Source organism: Palaemon carinicauda, chromosome 1, assembly GCF_036898095.1.
Source record: "Palaemon carinicauda isolate YSFRI2023 chromosome 1, ASM3689809v2, whole genome shotgun sequence".
Lineage (NCBI taxonomy): Eukaryota > Metazoa > Arthropoda > Malacostraca > Decapoda > Palaemonidae > Palaemon > Palaemon carinicauda.
This window is the reverse complement of record NC_090725.1, coordinates 73,318,708-73,334,574: the sequence shown is the minus strand read 5'-3', so window position 1 is coordinate 73,334,574 and position 15,867 is coordinate 73,318,708. Positions and strand designations below refer to the sequence as shown.

Sequence of the window (15,867 nt, the reverse complement as noted above, 5' to 3'; positions counted from 1 at the left end):
ATAGATTTTTCTAGCACAGTATACTGTTTGAAGTGTTATTCTTACCTTTTTATTTTTTAATCCATTGCCATATGGCAAAATATTCACTGGAAAGTATATTGTGTAGTATTGAATTATTTCAGAGGACGTAAGTGTCCGATTTGGGTTCTCATTATCAAGTGTTTTTATATTTTAAATAATTAGAGAATCGAGTCGATATACTTTCAATCCTGATTTATGGTAAAAAGTTTATAAACAAATACATAAGAATAAATCTCATGCATTTCGATATAAATACACGTATAATTTTTCTCCCTTGATGCGTAATTCTTTGCTAAATGATACACTGTACAAATCGTTTTTAAGATTCAAACTTAGAATAAGAAAACTTAGGGGAATAAGATTTTTATCATCATTAACAGAGGCTAACAACTGGTACATGTCAAAATGATATCAAGCATTGCTTTTTACTTCTCTTTTATAACTTCCTATGACATAAGGCTCGTAACTTAAAGCCACTTGATTAAAATCTAATGATTGTTTCTAAATATTGATGACTTCATCAGTAATGGTTTTTTCTTCCAAACTTACTCTCTATAGTAGAGGCACAGACAGGCAAAGTAGGTGTGTCCTGAAGACCTTTATTATCGTTGGAAGTCAGTTTTGGTGTTATTTTCTATATGCATGATTTGTCTTTTTTTATTTTTTTATTTTTTTTTGTTTTGTTTGACTGGAGATGAGTTTTGCATCATAAATTACTTTTTGTATTTATGGCTTTGGTCAAGTCTTTTGCATCCTCAGTTTGATTAGTGTGGTTTTCATAGGCCATGTTTTGGTATGTCGGTATGACTTTGTATTTCATAGTACAGTACAGTACTTCTTTTAAGCAGTGTACTCTGTGTGGTACAGTGTATGTTTGATATATAATGTGTGCCAGTATTTTATATCTAATTGCCTGTGTATTTGGATGGTGAATTCATTAATAATGGAAGTAATGATGCTGATTGTCTCATTATTTTTATGTCCTTTACAAATATTAATTTTGTATGGGATTTATTGCTACAAATGGTGTGTGCATTGCCATTTTTTTTTTATCCTGTTAGGTGAGCATCACATTGTTAAAAGCCTGGGTGTTGTTTTAGCTTGCTGCTATTTTCTTGATAAAGTAGGCTCTCTCTCTCTCTGATGCTGTTTCTCATTTTCAGTAACTGTTACTCAACTTTTAAATATTGGAGGCCTTTGATTGATCTGTCATTTTATTATATACCATTGTGGTTGCTAATTGAATGCATATTCTTGTGGTGGTCTTTGTTCTTTTGAGAGAGAATGTTTAGTACAAAATTATGTATGCATCATCTAATTACATCACTTTTTTTCATTATTGTCTAATCTGAAAAAAATATTAGAGATTTTAATTCTCTAAGTTCTAGAGTTAACTACATGAAAAAATTTAACCTGTAGAACTTATCAGATAATAGGTGAATCTTATACAGGGTAACAGTTAATTAAGCATCCTGTAAAGGTGAACTAAACAAAACAGCATGGCAGTAGGAAAAACCATATCAAGCTCAGTTTTTTCCTTTCTTTTTCTTTTGAGACTTTTTCCGTCCGTTTTTCCATAAAAGTGAGTGTGAATTGATTGTTCTCTCCACATCAGAAGTTTGAGGGAATATCTATGCATGGTATTAATACTTCAAATTTTTGTTTTTTACAGTCAAAGACTGTTATTAAGTTGTTTTTGTATTCTGAAGTCGTGTTCAGTTTTGACATAGTTGCTTGAAGACTAATTTGTTTTGAATTGTAGTTAGGCTAGTGAAAATAAATATTTTTAATCAAGTTAAGTATCAAGTTAGACTATTTTTCTCAAGATAATTTCACTTCTTATTCATTAGTAGTTAGCATTCTTAATGTTCTTAGGGTGGTCATGTTTGTTATTTGACTGTTCAAAAAGAATTTTTTTCAATGCAAATCAGATCTTGACAACAACAGAATATTTGGAGTGCAGGTGTTGGTGCTGTTTGACTTCGAATGTACAGTTGGAATTAAGAGACAGTTTTTTCACCCTGCAGCTTCAAAAGTTGACTTTGTGGCATTTGCGGATCATGCATTCTTGAATTATACTGGACCTTGGCAGTATTCATTTTGGTAGTCTCAATAATGCTGTCTTTTCTGTCATGTAATTAACAAGCACTCTAGTGTTTCCTGGAAGCATTACTTTTACCTTCTAAGAAAGTAATAGTGTTTCCTGGAAGCATTACTTTTACCTTCTAAGAAAGTAATAGTGTTTCCTGGAAGCATTACTTTTACCTTCTAAGAAAGTAAAGATTCCAAGTCCATATCACCTCTTAACTCTTAGGTCCACTATTAAAATCATTAACTCCTATTGTGTTAAGATCTTTAACGATGGAAACACCAGACTGTGCTAGAACTTATGAGACCCATAAATCTAAAATCTGTGGGTTATTCTAAATTAAGAATAAAAATCGTCAATTTTTGTACATTATATTTAAACTAAAGCCGAGTTTTTTGTTGAATTGTGTTCAAAAGGTTTTGGAAAATTACAGATTTTGGATAATTGGTGTAGCTAGTTAGATTCATCTGGTTTGAAGAATCTTAAAAAGTTATTTTAGGTAATTGGAGAGGCTTTTACCCAAAAGATTTTATTCGTATTTATTGTGTATATATTTAAACAAGTTTTCAGCGATTACAGTATACTGAAACCTAACATGCATACACTAAAACTTAAAAATTTAAATCTTTAATTCAATCTTTTATGGCAGAAAAATCCAGAAGTAAATGCTTTTCGGTTTTTTATGGGACTGGGTTGCCCTTTAATCTACTCTGATAGGAAGATTTATTGACAATGAAGGGAAATGTTTTGTTTTCAGTTTCTTGAACCTCTTTTCCATCTTTTTCTTTTTTAATAATCTTCCTCAATCCTTTCTTTAACCTTGATATTTTTATTGTTTTTTTTCATGATAATATGAAAGTGATAAAATAAATAAATGTAACGGTAATGCTTTTTAATGTTACATTATTTTAAAAATTAATTTTTTTTGTTGATAGAAAATTTCCCATGCTGCAATCTAGGGATACTGTCATGAGTACAGTATGTTTATCTTTCAGGCTTCATAAGTCAGTGTTTGATATGTATGTATTTGTGTCCTTTATAATCTAATTAAAGTATACAATTGTTCATTCTTTTGATTGGGTATAGTTTTTATGTACATAAAAGGGATTTTGAGTAAGGAAAAATCTATTTCTGGGCGAGGGACCTGTGTCGCCCAGTGAAATGCTCCTCTAGCACCATTTCTAAGGCATTGTTATTGCTGAATATACCAGAGAAAAAGAGATGCATGGAATGCCAGGAATAAACCTAGCTCGCGCACTCTTTGAGTGTTGGTATAGAAAACTGGGGTGTGATTGAACCACGACCATAGATACCTCACCAATTGGACCTCTCCTTCATCAACATACCCCCTCTCTACTCCTACATCTCCCCACCCCCCCTCCTCATTCCTCCTCAGAACTTGCGTTGGTCAGATGTTGTAGTGTTATGAATGATTTTTGTTAATTAATGAGGCTTTGCCGTATTTGTTCAAGAACTCTTTGTGATAAAAAAGGGGAAATGGAGAATAAATAGACCTCCTTGTGCTATAGTGTGTAAATAATTACACAACTGCCAATTCTTGTCTAAGGATGCACTCATACAATAGATAAACCTCTTATTTTATAAATGCATCCCTTCTTTCAGTACAACTGATGAGATTAAAAGGAATATTTCTGGAAAGATCTTTTTCTCTCAGATGGCATCCCAACTTCTCAATCTTTACTTGGTTGAGGTAGTGACTGGACATTACTGATAATTTGTGTTAATCCTCTCCATTATATCACCTCTCTCCTTTATTTTTCTCATTGTGTTGGTACTTTCCTATGTATTGCCTTTCTTCTTCCACCTAGTGGATACTTAAAGTCTACTTTTTATGACTGTTTTTGATAGTAATGATATAATCTGATAGGTTTTAGCCATCCTTTCTATTGTGTTGTTCAGAAGAGGAGGCCATTAGCTGTGTGGAACAACTTACAATGTGGTCATAATGCTATGTTTTTCAAGTAAAAGAGATTATAATCAAGTTGAAGTTACTGTCGTGATTGGGCTTTTTAAGTATGTTTTCATAGTTAGCATATGCTTGAATTGTACTGTTCATTTCAGCTTTACGTCCTGTGGCATTGTAAGGTGTGTTTTGCTTATGTAGTACCTTTTCATTCTGACAACCTTCACCGACTTGTATAGTTCTTAATTTTGTTGAGGCATATTATGAAATTTCTTTGCATAGGGGTCAATAATAAATCCACTTGTTAAATTTTGGCATTCTATAATTTTGTAGACCATCTTTCTCTTTGCCTTTATTGTAGGGAGAATAGTGAAGCCTGGGTATAGAAAAATGTTATTGGATTGAAGAATAGAAAATAAAGTTGTTGCATTGTTACATCATTGGATATGTAAGAGTTAATTATCAAAGTCTTTTGATCCTGATTCCTTAAGAGATAAAAACCTGAAAGGTTAGAAGTCTTAATAGTAGAACTTTCAGGTGAATATAGATTTTCCTTTCTACCTTTATTGGAAGTTTGTAGATGGACAGAGGTTACTTTATTAAAGGTACATATGAGTGAAATAAGTATGTTTGAAGATGCCTCCTAAAATCAAAAGCCTCTGCTTGTTAGCTCTAGTTGTCACTTAAGTTCTTTTTTGAGGTCGTAGCATGACATGTTTTTGACGGCTGAAATTTTGGCAAAATTAATTTTTTCTTTCTTTTCCTGCAGTTTATAAATTGTTTGGAAAATGTTTCTTCCCTTGTGTTCCTGCAGGGGCTTCGACTGGATCCAAGGGCTTTTTGGAAGTGTGTTTATACCCTTTTAGTTTCATTTTTGCCTAGCATTCGGGGGACTGGACTTTGTTGCACATGTGGTTGTCCTCCTTGGGGAAGCAGTCTTCTGTGCCCTTGGAGTTATCCAAGAGGTGGTTTAACCACAACCTCTCAACACTTACCCTGGTGATCCTTGAGGTAGGCAAACAGGAGAGTTTACTTCCCCAGGGGTCTTTTTCTTCAGCTTGAGTGGGAACCCTTAGGACTTTGAGGCAAACGTTCCCATGGAGGATCATCCCCCCACGCCGGACCAGGAGCAGCCCTTCCCTAAAGGCAATAGCTCTTCAGATACATCTCTGGCCTATTCAGGGACCTTTAGGAGAGACTTGTCTCCCCTCCAGTGGATTTTCCCCGTAAGAGGTACTGCTGGCGACTGGGAGTGCCTTATTTAGCTTCGAACCAAGGGCTTTGCTCTTCTGGAGGTCTCTTCCAAAGCATTAGGTCTTTGGAGTGTGCTCACCCAGGGGCCTTGCTCTTCTGGAGGTCTCCTCCAAAGTATTAGCTTTTTGGAGCGTGCTCACACTGGGGAGGTCTTCCTTAGAGTATTAGCTCTTTGGAGCATGCTCCAAGGTTTTTTAACCATGCCAGATTCTTCCTCAAAGAGGAAGTAGATCTTCGATGTCTCTGATGTCTCTCTTCAGTTTGTCTTGGAGCTTCTAGACCTTCCTACTGCAGGCATCTTCTGAGCAGCTGCGTTTTCTCCCGTCTACCTTAGGAGACTTCATAGGGAGAGTCTTCTTCTAGGCACCTTCCCGAGAAAAGCGCCCTTTGGTTCATGTTTCTCCGGATTGTCATGGAACTTCAAGATCCTCCTGCTGCTGCCCCGAGGTCTTTGGAGAAGCCGCGTTGCCTCCTATCTTCCTTCCAAGGGGAAGTTTCTCCCAGGTGCTCTTTCCCTAGGGAAGTACTTTTCAGTTGCTGCTTCTCTAGACTGCCGTGGATCTTCTAGACCTTTCTATAGACACCTCCAGTTTTCGGAGGAACCCATGGAGTTCCAATCTTCCTATGGAGGCTCCGAAGGGAGAGTCTTTAATTAGGGGCTCTTCCCAAGGGAGGCACCCTTCAGTTGTTGCTTCTCCAGATCATTGTGGAACTTCTAGATTCTCCTACAAACATCTCTGGGGTCCACAGCAAAGCTGCTTTGTCTTCAGCATTACTTCGGAGGCTTTGGAGGGAGAGTCTTAGCGCAGGCGCCCTTCCTTAGGGAAGCGCCCTTAGGTTGCTGCTTCTCCTGATCATCGTGGAATTTATAGATCTTCCTATTAGTGCCACTTGTGTCCACAGGGAAACTGCATAGTCTTTTGTATTCCTTTGGAGGCTTTGGAGGGAGAGTCTTCTCCCAGGTGCCCTTCTCAAGGGAAATGCCCTTCAGCCCCTGCCTTTCTCTTCTGCCTTGGAACTTATAGTCCCTCTTGGAGCCACCTTCAATGTCTTTGGAGCTCCCTTCAGTCTGCTTTCGGAGGGGAGTTCCTGCCGGGCTCCTTCCTGTGGGAAGAGCCCTTCAGTTCCGGCCTTTTCAGCTGGTAGGTCCATTGAGTGAGTGCCTGACCCTCGCCACTGTCAGAGGAGCACGCTCGCAAAGTTCTTTTTCAACCTTGGCCATCTGACCTCATTGGAGGGCGAGTTACAGATGTGCTTCGTAGGTGGTCTATTTTTCTTCAGACCTTCAGGAGATGATCCACCAGTGTGCTCTTCCAGACACTCCTCTTCCTGATGCTCCTCATCCAGGAGTTTCACCTGCAGAGGATTCTTCTCTAGTCTCTTTAAGTAGAAGCTTCTTTTTTCTGCGGGAGCCTCACCACACACGCATCTCTGGACGCATATGTTTCCAGACACAACTTCCCTATAGGCAAGTCTCACAGACACTCTCCTTCCAGGCACGTCTCCTAGGTAGGTGGTTACCATGGATTCATAAGGTGTAAAGAACCTTTACCAAAAATAGGAAAAACTTTGTCCATTAATAGGACCTGTACAGGTCAATGATCTCGCAAATTGAGTCCAAGATGCTCGGGTTTCAGGTTCTTGGTTTTTAAGTTTCCAGCCAGTTGGAGTGGGAACTTCCTCTCAAATAAGAATGAGTTTTGTATACTGAAGTAAAGGACGATTGCTTGTATTCATGTGGGAACAAGTCACAAATTTTTAAAGTTATCTGTATTTTTCCTAACTAAACTGTACAAACCTGAGTCCTTTACTCAAAATTTCCTGCCATCGCTAGCCCCAAGAAAGTCCTAGGCTTTCATCAAAGCGAGTTGTCAGTGAGTATATGGGTGGCGGTCACCTCCCCACTACTGATAGGTTGTAATTTTAACTGCTGCGTTCCAGTTTTGCTGTCATCTATTATCCTAAAGTAAAGGACCTAGGTCTGTATAGTTAGAAAAAACACAAATTACGCATAAAAAAAGTGATATTTTTCTTTAACAATTCTAGACTTAAAGCCTGTTGTATTGTTAAGTTCCCAATAATTTTGGTTGCTTTTTGAGTGTGGTCATAAGGCGAGATAAATTTGGATGAACGACTAACAATTGAATTTTAAATGCCACCCCGAACTTCTGTTTGTATGCGATATTTCTGGCAAGGTCTTTTCTCTAACATTCCTTGTGGATATATCAAATCATGGGTGTCCTTGCCTTCCCCTTTATACATTGCCTAACCAAATATTCTCATAGTAGACTAGAAACCATACATTCATTAGATATGTGACTACCTGCTTTTGAACGAATATTGGTGCTTCAAGGTTTTTGGTAAGGAGAGCATTCTGTGGTTCATTTTACCAATTTTGCAGGCCACATGCCTAAATATTTCTTCAAAGGCATTGACCAAAATAGAAAAAACAGATGTATGAGAATTAGGAAACTTTTTTTTCTTCTGCTTCATACAACTTTTTCAAAATCAATAGTTATTGAAATATGTTCCATTGCATGCATTTCTATAAGTTTAGAAAGTACTGTATTGCAGTACACAAGTTGAACAATATGATTTCCCTCAAGGAGTGCATGTATACAGTTGATGGTTGTCAGGAGCATTTTTGAATGCACCATCTCAAAACCAGAACATATTTCTTAGCAATAAATTGATATTAGCATTAGTTGTCATTAAAATATTTTCATCTTTGAATAAAACTGATCTCTCCTCCTCCTCAACAAAACCCAATTTTTTTTCTATTTTGTTCCCATCTAAAAATTTCACTTGTCTTCTAATCATTGTGCTTAGATTTTCCAATTTGGGAAAAGAATAATTTGCTTCTAAGGGAAAGTAAAATGTGCTGCTTGGTGCCACATCCTCTAGCTTGCCCTCCAAAGGCTAAGGCACTTAATGTCCCTTTAGCCTTCAAGTGTATGAGAACCAGTGGCAGTTTTAAGTCTCCAAAGAGGAGCCCAGTTGATACTCAATTGTTCCTTCTTCATAATGTTTTCTTACTGGTCTGTGAATGCTCCAAGGCCAAGGGGAAGGACTGTTTGTTTGAGAATATCGAGAGAATCATCGATCCTACACTACCTGACTCTGGTCCACTATCTCTAGAGGCAATGATTTTCAAGACCGAGTTTATGACCGCTAAGGTCATAATAAACAGGATTTTGAATGGAAGCGAGAGCTTTTCTACACATTTCAGTAGTTGATGGATTCTTACCCGGCAGAATACTGTTTTGTTGAATTAGTTTGTGCAAGCATGATCCCAATTAGGTTTTACCAGTGTGTCAACTATCAAGGATGTTGGTTTATATGGCATACAAATTAAGAAAAAATATATGCATTAAACTATTTATAGACATAAAAAAGGCAACCATGGTCATTGTCCTACTAACCTTGAGGATTATACTGTAGAGTACTGTATAATGTCTGTGATAGCAATCAGTGAAGTGAAATGTGAAGATCTCGTGTTCGTTTGTTTCTTGAGGAGGACCACACATTTTTTAATGCTTTAAAAAAAAGAAAACAGTATACTGTACTTGATTAAAAGTAATATCTATGAGAATGTACAACTTATTATTAGAAGAGATTATAAATTAGATTTTTTCTTCTCTTGACAGTTAAATACCTGGGTCTCTTGGCTATGTCGAAGATCTTGAAAACACACCCGAAATCTGTTCAAGCTCATAAGGACTTAGTCTTGCAGTGCTTGGATGACAAAGATGAATCCATTCGTCTCAGGGCTTTAGATCTCTTGTATGGCATGGTAAGTAAAACCTGTACTTCTCTTGTTAATCTTTCGTGCATAATTCTATGTATAGATAGTCATACCTTGAGGTTTTTTCCAAGATTGTTTTTGTGTAACTACTGTTCATGAATTAGATTTTACATTAACTGTTCTCGTAACTTCCTTCCTACTTATCAACTTCATTAGTATGATAGTCTTAGCTAGGTCACCATTTTAGACATGTTTTTTTCTGATAAATCCCATCAATTGAATGATGAAATTGAATGATAGTAATGCACATCATATGTTAGAAATTACTGTATATGGAATTATTGTTAGCTGTGGGATGTCTTGTGTATTTGTATGTATGCTATACCATAAGATCTTTTTTACTTGTTTTGATTATACCTAAAACCAGATCCCAAAACGCCTGAGAAGATGATGCATTTATGTAATATAATTTTTACCATATTTGCTAATACCACCTGTTAATTTTAATATTTATATAGAAATTAAAATTTTTTTTAATTCAAATGGGTAATTATTCATTAGTTCCAACACTAATACAAACCCTCGTTCTTTACCTATAAGTATGACTTCAGCAAAGCTGAAACATTGCTGTTAAAACTATTAACGAGGTGTTAAGAAGCTTATAGGTTGTTTCCTGTTGATAGCGGGGTAGCACTGCCTCCCTGCTCATTCACTATGACCACTTTGATTTCAGCAGTCGGTGGAGACAGACCTCTGTCCCCGCTGGCTGGACACAGGAAAAAATTCCAGGTTTTACTTATGGTCTCTGTTCCAGATTGATCCTATGGTGTCTTGGGGATATTGTCCTTGAGTCGGGGACTTGATTAATGTGGGGGCGCAGATACTGTGTTCCCTTTAACTCAGATTTTCTATGGATGAAAGATCATACTAGTCTCCTTGGAGTTAGACTTCCTTGAAGTTTTAGGATCAGATTCCTCTACAAGGGAGCCGTTTCCACTTGTGTCTTTTCGCCAACCTTTCAGGGTTTTCCTAGGGGCATATGAGCAGCACATGTCCTAGCAAGTGCTGTAGATTCAACATTTTCAGCCTTGCTTATTGGAACCCAATTGCTTAGCGATTTGTTCGGGCGATCAAATAATTTTCCCTGGGGTAGCGGTGTGTGTGTGATTTTGTGTGTATGTTTAACTAACTACAGGCCTGTATGTCCAAATTCAGTTCCTTGCAAAATTTTTGAATCAAGTATAGTAGATTCAATAGAAGAACATAGAGAAGAAAAATCTTCTGATAGACAGCCAATGTGGTTTTAGACAAAAGAGATCATGCGTGACAAATCTTTTGAAATTTTTCCACATGTTTAGCATTTATGACAAAAGTAGGGAAATAGACATCATGTACCTAGACTTTCAAAAGGCTTTTCACAAAGTTCTTCATTGAAAATTAATTGTCAAAATTAGAGCACTAAGCATCACTGGCAAGCCAGCGGAGTTGATCGAAGATTGGATAACAAACAGGAAACAGAGTTGTAATCAATGGAGAAGCTTCAGTGAGGGCAGCTGTTACAAGCGGAGCACCTCAAGGATTCGTCTTTGGCCCATTGCCATTTCTCATCTATGTTAACGACATAGATTTAGAATAGCCAAATTTGCTGACGATACTAAACTAGGAATAAATGCTGCGAACTCAGAAGACGTAGAAGCCTTAAGAGAGGCTCTAATGAGGCTTGGAAAATGGTCCAGAAAATGGCAAAAACCTTTCAACTGTGGGAAATGTGAAGCCATGCACATAGGTTATAGTAACCCACAATCAGATCACTCACTGCTGGTTAGTAAAAGAGAAGGTGTGGACCAAGAAGATCTCGGTTTTATTATCAGCAAGGATTTGAAGTTCACCAAACAGAGCATAAAAGCTGAAAAAAGCACAAAAACCAATAGGTTACTTAGAGACAATTCAAATACAGAAACTAAGACACTGTACTACAGCTGTACACATCACTAGTAAGACCCCATCTAGAATACGGAGTATAATTCTGGGCTAGAATACGGAGTACAATGGGCTGCAAGTATTCAGCAGGATATGGATAGACTGGAATCAGTACAAGCTAGGGCCACCAAATTAGTTCCAATACTAGGGCATTTTGGATATAGATGCAGGATACAATGTTTGAACTGATTTAATCTAAAAACTTGATGACTAAGGGGACAGTTGATAGAGGCATTCAAATTCTCAAATTAATAACAAATGTAGTTTACAAGAATTTATTCATGCATAGCATAAATCAGTTCAGAGGTAACCGATACAAACTGGAATTGAAAAGATACACCACTCAATGTGGCAATTTCTTTACATACAAAATAACAAATACTTGGAATAGACTTCCAGCAGATTTGGATTTTGTGAACAGTAACATGGTAAATAAGTTAAAGAATATGTTAGACAAGATCATAAGAACTCTCTAAATGCTTAAACTAAATCGCTCTACCCAAGAGCAAATGGAGTCTCCGTGGACGGCCTAAAAAGACATCACAGACTCCTCTCTCTCTCTCTCTCTCTCTCTCTCTCTCTCTCTCTCTCTCTCTCTCTCTCTCTCTCTCTCTCTCTGTGATAGAAGAAAGTGGTTGTATGTATACATATAAAAAAGAGAGTAATAGTAGCGCAGAAGATAAGAGGCAATTTGAAAAGCTTCAAGATATGCTATTAGAACATAATATGCAACAAATAAACCACATTCCAACAAGAAAGGAAAATGTCCTAGATCTAGTATTTGTGAATGAGGTGAATTATGTTAAAGAAATAACAGTGTATAACACGGGAATTTCAGACCACAATGTCATAGAATTGATAGTTCATTCCAAAGCAAGTGATCACAGAATTAATAAAAGCACAAAACTTTGGGAAGGATATGGAAAATATAACTTTTACAGTAAGAATATAAAATGGTCAGAAATAAATGAAGAACTGAATAAAGAATGGAAAAATGTATTTATAAGTGATAATATACAGGTAAATACGGATATACTGTACAAAATACTGGAGAAAATTGTTGAAAAATATGTACCGAAAAAAAACAATAAACAAAAGACGTGCATACCAAGAGACAGAAGGATCTTATTTCAGAAAATTAAAAAGTGGAAGAAAAATCTTGCAAAAGAAAAAAATGTGTGGAAAATGAGGGAAATAAAATGTAAGATAGAAAATGCAGTCGAAAGAAAATGAAAAAAGGGACTTAGAAGAAAGGACACTTCAAAATATAAAAAGAAACCCCAAAGTACTTTACTCCTATGCAAAAAAGATGAATAAAAGGAGAATAGAAATAGGCCCTCTAAGAATTGAAGGACGGCTAACGAATGAAAAAAAGGAAATATGCAACATATTAGCAGAAAAATATAAGAGTGAGTTCACGCCAAGAATTGCGAATGAGAATAATGAAACAGAAATGAGAGAAGAAAATGTTGAATATCTAACGGATATAGATATTAATGAAGCAGATATTGTCACGGCTATAAACGAAATTAAAAATGGATCGGCAGCCGGACCAGATGGAGTTCCAGCGATTTTGTTAAAAAAAACTGCAAACACTATCGCGAAGCCACTTGCAATACTGCTAAGACAGAGTATAGATATGAGCGAGATATATGTTAAACATAAATTAGCTTATATAACCCCTATCTTCAAAAGTGGATCAAGACTAGAGGCAAGCAATTATAGACCTGTTAGTCTAACATCACATATTATGAAAGTGTATGAGAGGGTAATAAAAAAGAAAATAATGAACCATTTTGTCAAAAATAATTTGTTTAATATGGGTCAACACGGTTTCGTACCTGGAAAAAGTACACAGACCCAACTGATAGCTCACTATGAAAACATATACAATAATATGATAAATGAAAAAGACACAGATGTGATCTATCTAGATTTTGCAAAAGCCTTTGACAAGGTAGACCATAACATATTGGAGAAAAAAATGAGAAAGCATAATATTGTGGGAAAGATAGGAAAATGGGTAAAAGAATTCCTGCAAAACAGAAAACAGATAGTGGTTGCAAATGACGAGAAATCAGATGAAGCCCAGGTAATATCTGGTGTGCCCCAAGGTACGGTATTAGCTGCACTGCTATTTGTTATTATGATCTCAGACATAGACTGTGATGTTGAAAACTCCGTAGTGAGAAGTTTCGCCGATGACACAAGAATAAGTAGAGAAATTACTTGTGATGAAGATAGGAACTCACTACAAAGAGATCTAAACAAAATATATGAATGGGCGGAGATAAATAGGATGGTATTTAACTCCGATAAATTCGAATCAATAAATTATGGAAACAGAGAAGGAATGGTGTATGCATACAAGGGACCTAATAATGAGACAATCACAAACAAGGAAGCAATTAAAGACCTTGGTGTAATTTTAAATAGGAATATGTTATGCAACGACCAAATAGCAACACTGTTGGCTAAATGTAAAGCAAAAATGGGAATGTTATTCAGACACTTTAAAACAAGAAAAGCTGAACACATGATTATGCTTTACAAAACTTATGTGCGTAGTACACTCGAGTACTGCAATGTGATATGGTACCCACACTACCAAAAGGATATTGCGCAAATAGAGAGTGTACAAAGGTCCTATACTGCTAGAATAGAAGAAGTTAAGGACCTTGATTACTGGGAAAGACTGCAATTTTTAAAACTATACAGTCTAGAAAGGAGAAGAGAACACTACATGATAATACAAGCATGGAAGCAAATAGAAGGAATTGCTGAAAACATCATGGAGCTTAAAGTATCAGAAAGAGCAAGCCGAGGTAGATTAATAGTACCAAAATGCATTCCAGGTAAACTGAGAAAGGCGCACAGGACATTAATCCACTACGCACCAGCATCGATAATGCAGCGACTATTTAATGTGCTGCCAGCTCATCTAAGAAACATATCAGGAGTGAGCGTAGATGCGTTTAAAAATCAGCTCGATAAATACCTAAGATGCATCCCAGACCATCCAAGACCGGAAGATGCAAAATACACCGGAAGATGTATTAGCAACTCTCTGGTGGATATACGAGGTGCCTCACACTGAGGGACCTGGGGGAACCCAAACAAAAAATAAGGCAATAAGGTAAGGTAAGGCTCTCTCTCTCTCTCTCTCTCTCTCTCTCTCTCTCTCTCTCTCTCTCTTCTCTTCTCTCTTCTCTCTGAGCACTTAATGGGTTTTTGGGATTAACCAACGATAGATCTTTTGTGTCGTCCCTCAACCGGAAATTCCCATTAACATTAATGGACATGGCATTAGATGCTGTTTTTCAACATCCTTGGGACAACTTTTAGTTCTATGCCTTTTCTTCATTTTTGCCTATTAAGGATGGTTCCCAACATAATTAGATTGACACTAATTGCTCCGTGGCTGCAAGTAGAGTGATACACGGCCTTCCACTGCCACTTTCAATTTCTCCGAGGGAGTTGCATCCCCTTAGAGACCATTTATGACAACCACATGCCCGGATCTTCCCCAATTCAGTGGAGTCCCTATGTTGTCATGCTTGGAGGTTATGTTGTCATGCTTGGAGTTTATCTAGTATCTCCTCCTGGAGGGGGTTTCACAAAACTGAAACTGGTGTTTGGATACCTTAGGAGGGCATCCTCCTCTGTTTATCAAGTGAAATGGACCATGTTTCTGTGGTTGATGTTGTTGGAAGGGCTGTCTATCCCCTTGGAGCCTCTAGACTCCTGGTAGCCTATTTTACTGTTCCCGGGAGGTAAAACTGCTAAATGTCAGCAGTTAATGGCTATAGCTCAGCTTGGAGATAAGTCTAGAGGCTGAAAGGGGTTTATGGTTTCCTCCTTGGTAGAGTTTTTATGCACGTTGAAAAGGGTACCTTTGCCCTGGATAGTGACCTAAGTTCTTTGTTCTGTAGAGAAGAGGCTTTGTACGAATGACTGTGCTTGGCAACGGACCATAGCTTTCGTTGGAAGCAGTCCTTGTTATCGCTTTGACCTCAACCAGAAGGGTTAGCGAAACTATGGCTTCATCTGGGATGTTGATTAGTCAAGAATATGAAGACTAACAATCTCTTTCATTTCTGACTTTGAGGCTAAGACTCAAATACACCCATACCTGGTACTAGGTCACATCTTGTATGTGAAGTCTTAAGAAGGGAACCGTTCCTCCTGATCGATTGCTGTATGTTAGATGAGGGGGTTAAGGCGCTGTCTCAGGTAAACATAGGGTGCCCGTCCCGGGAGGAACTTCTCTCTGTCAGCGACAGGAGAGTTGAGAAGATAACTACAAACACAATCTCTGAGTAAGCCAGAGATGTCATTAACTGTGTTTTAATCCTTCATCTTCCTCCCGAAGTGGGACACAACCCAGAGCTCTTGATGTTGGGCATAAGCAGGTCCCTGGCATTCTGGAAGATCCTTTATGTGATTCATGCTTTACAAAAGGGCCTCTGGAAGCATCAAGTGTCTTCACAGCCCATTTAGCAAAAGGTCTAGCTACTTAGCTCCTCTCATAGGACATTTTAGCACTCAATCAGGGACAGAGGTTACAGTTTTAGTCTGGGGTGGATGTAAAAGAATGACTGGCTCTTTCTTTTTTTTCATTTCCCCCTTTGTAGGGTCACAGCATCCTATGCCTGGTAGCTACATTCGTTGATTGCGAGTAGTCCCATGTAGCTGGTAGCCATTATTATACATATGGTATTTTGAACGTTACATCCCACACTCCTTACAATGGGGTGTGTGGTGTGTCTGGGTAAACCATTATGTGTACTCGCAAACCTTTGCACATGTTTTGCCTGAGACATAGTCACAGATGAGTTTTTACTCTTGCATACC

General features: G+C 37.5%; 1 protein-coding gene across 3 annotated transcripts in view; it reads left to right on the top strand.

Moving 5' to 3' along the window:
- The window catches only part of g (adaptor-related protein complex 3, delta 1 subunit-like garnet), a 229,698-nt gene that overhangs the window by 116,575 nt on the left and 97,256 nt on the right, over nucleotides 1–15,867 (top strand). For all 3 annotated transcript variants that reach the window (XM_068382137.1, XM_068382140.1, XM_068382127.1), the window contains exon 10: nucleotides 8,936–9,081. In XM_068382137.1, the coding sequence (XP_068238238.1) occupies nucleotides 8,936–9,081 (146 nt within the window). The remainder of the gene's footprint in view (nucleotides 1–8,935; nucleotides 9,082–15,867) is intronic.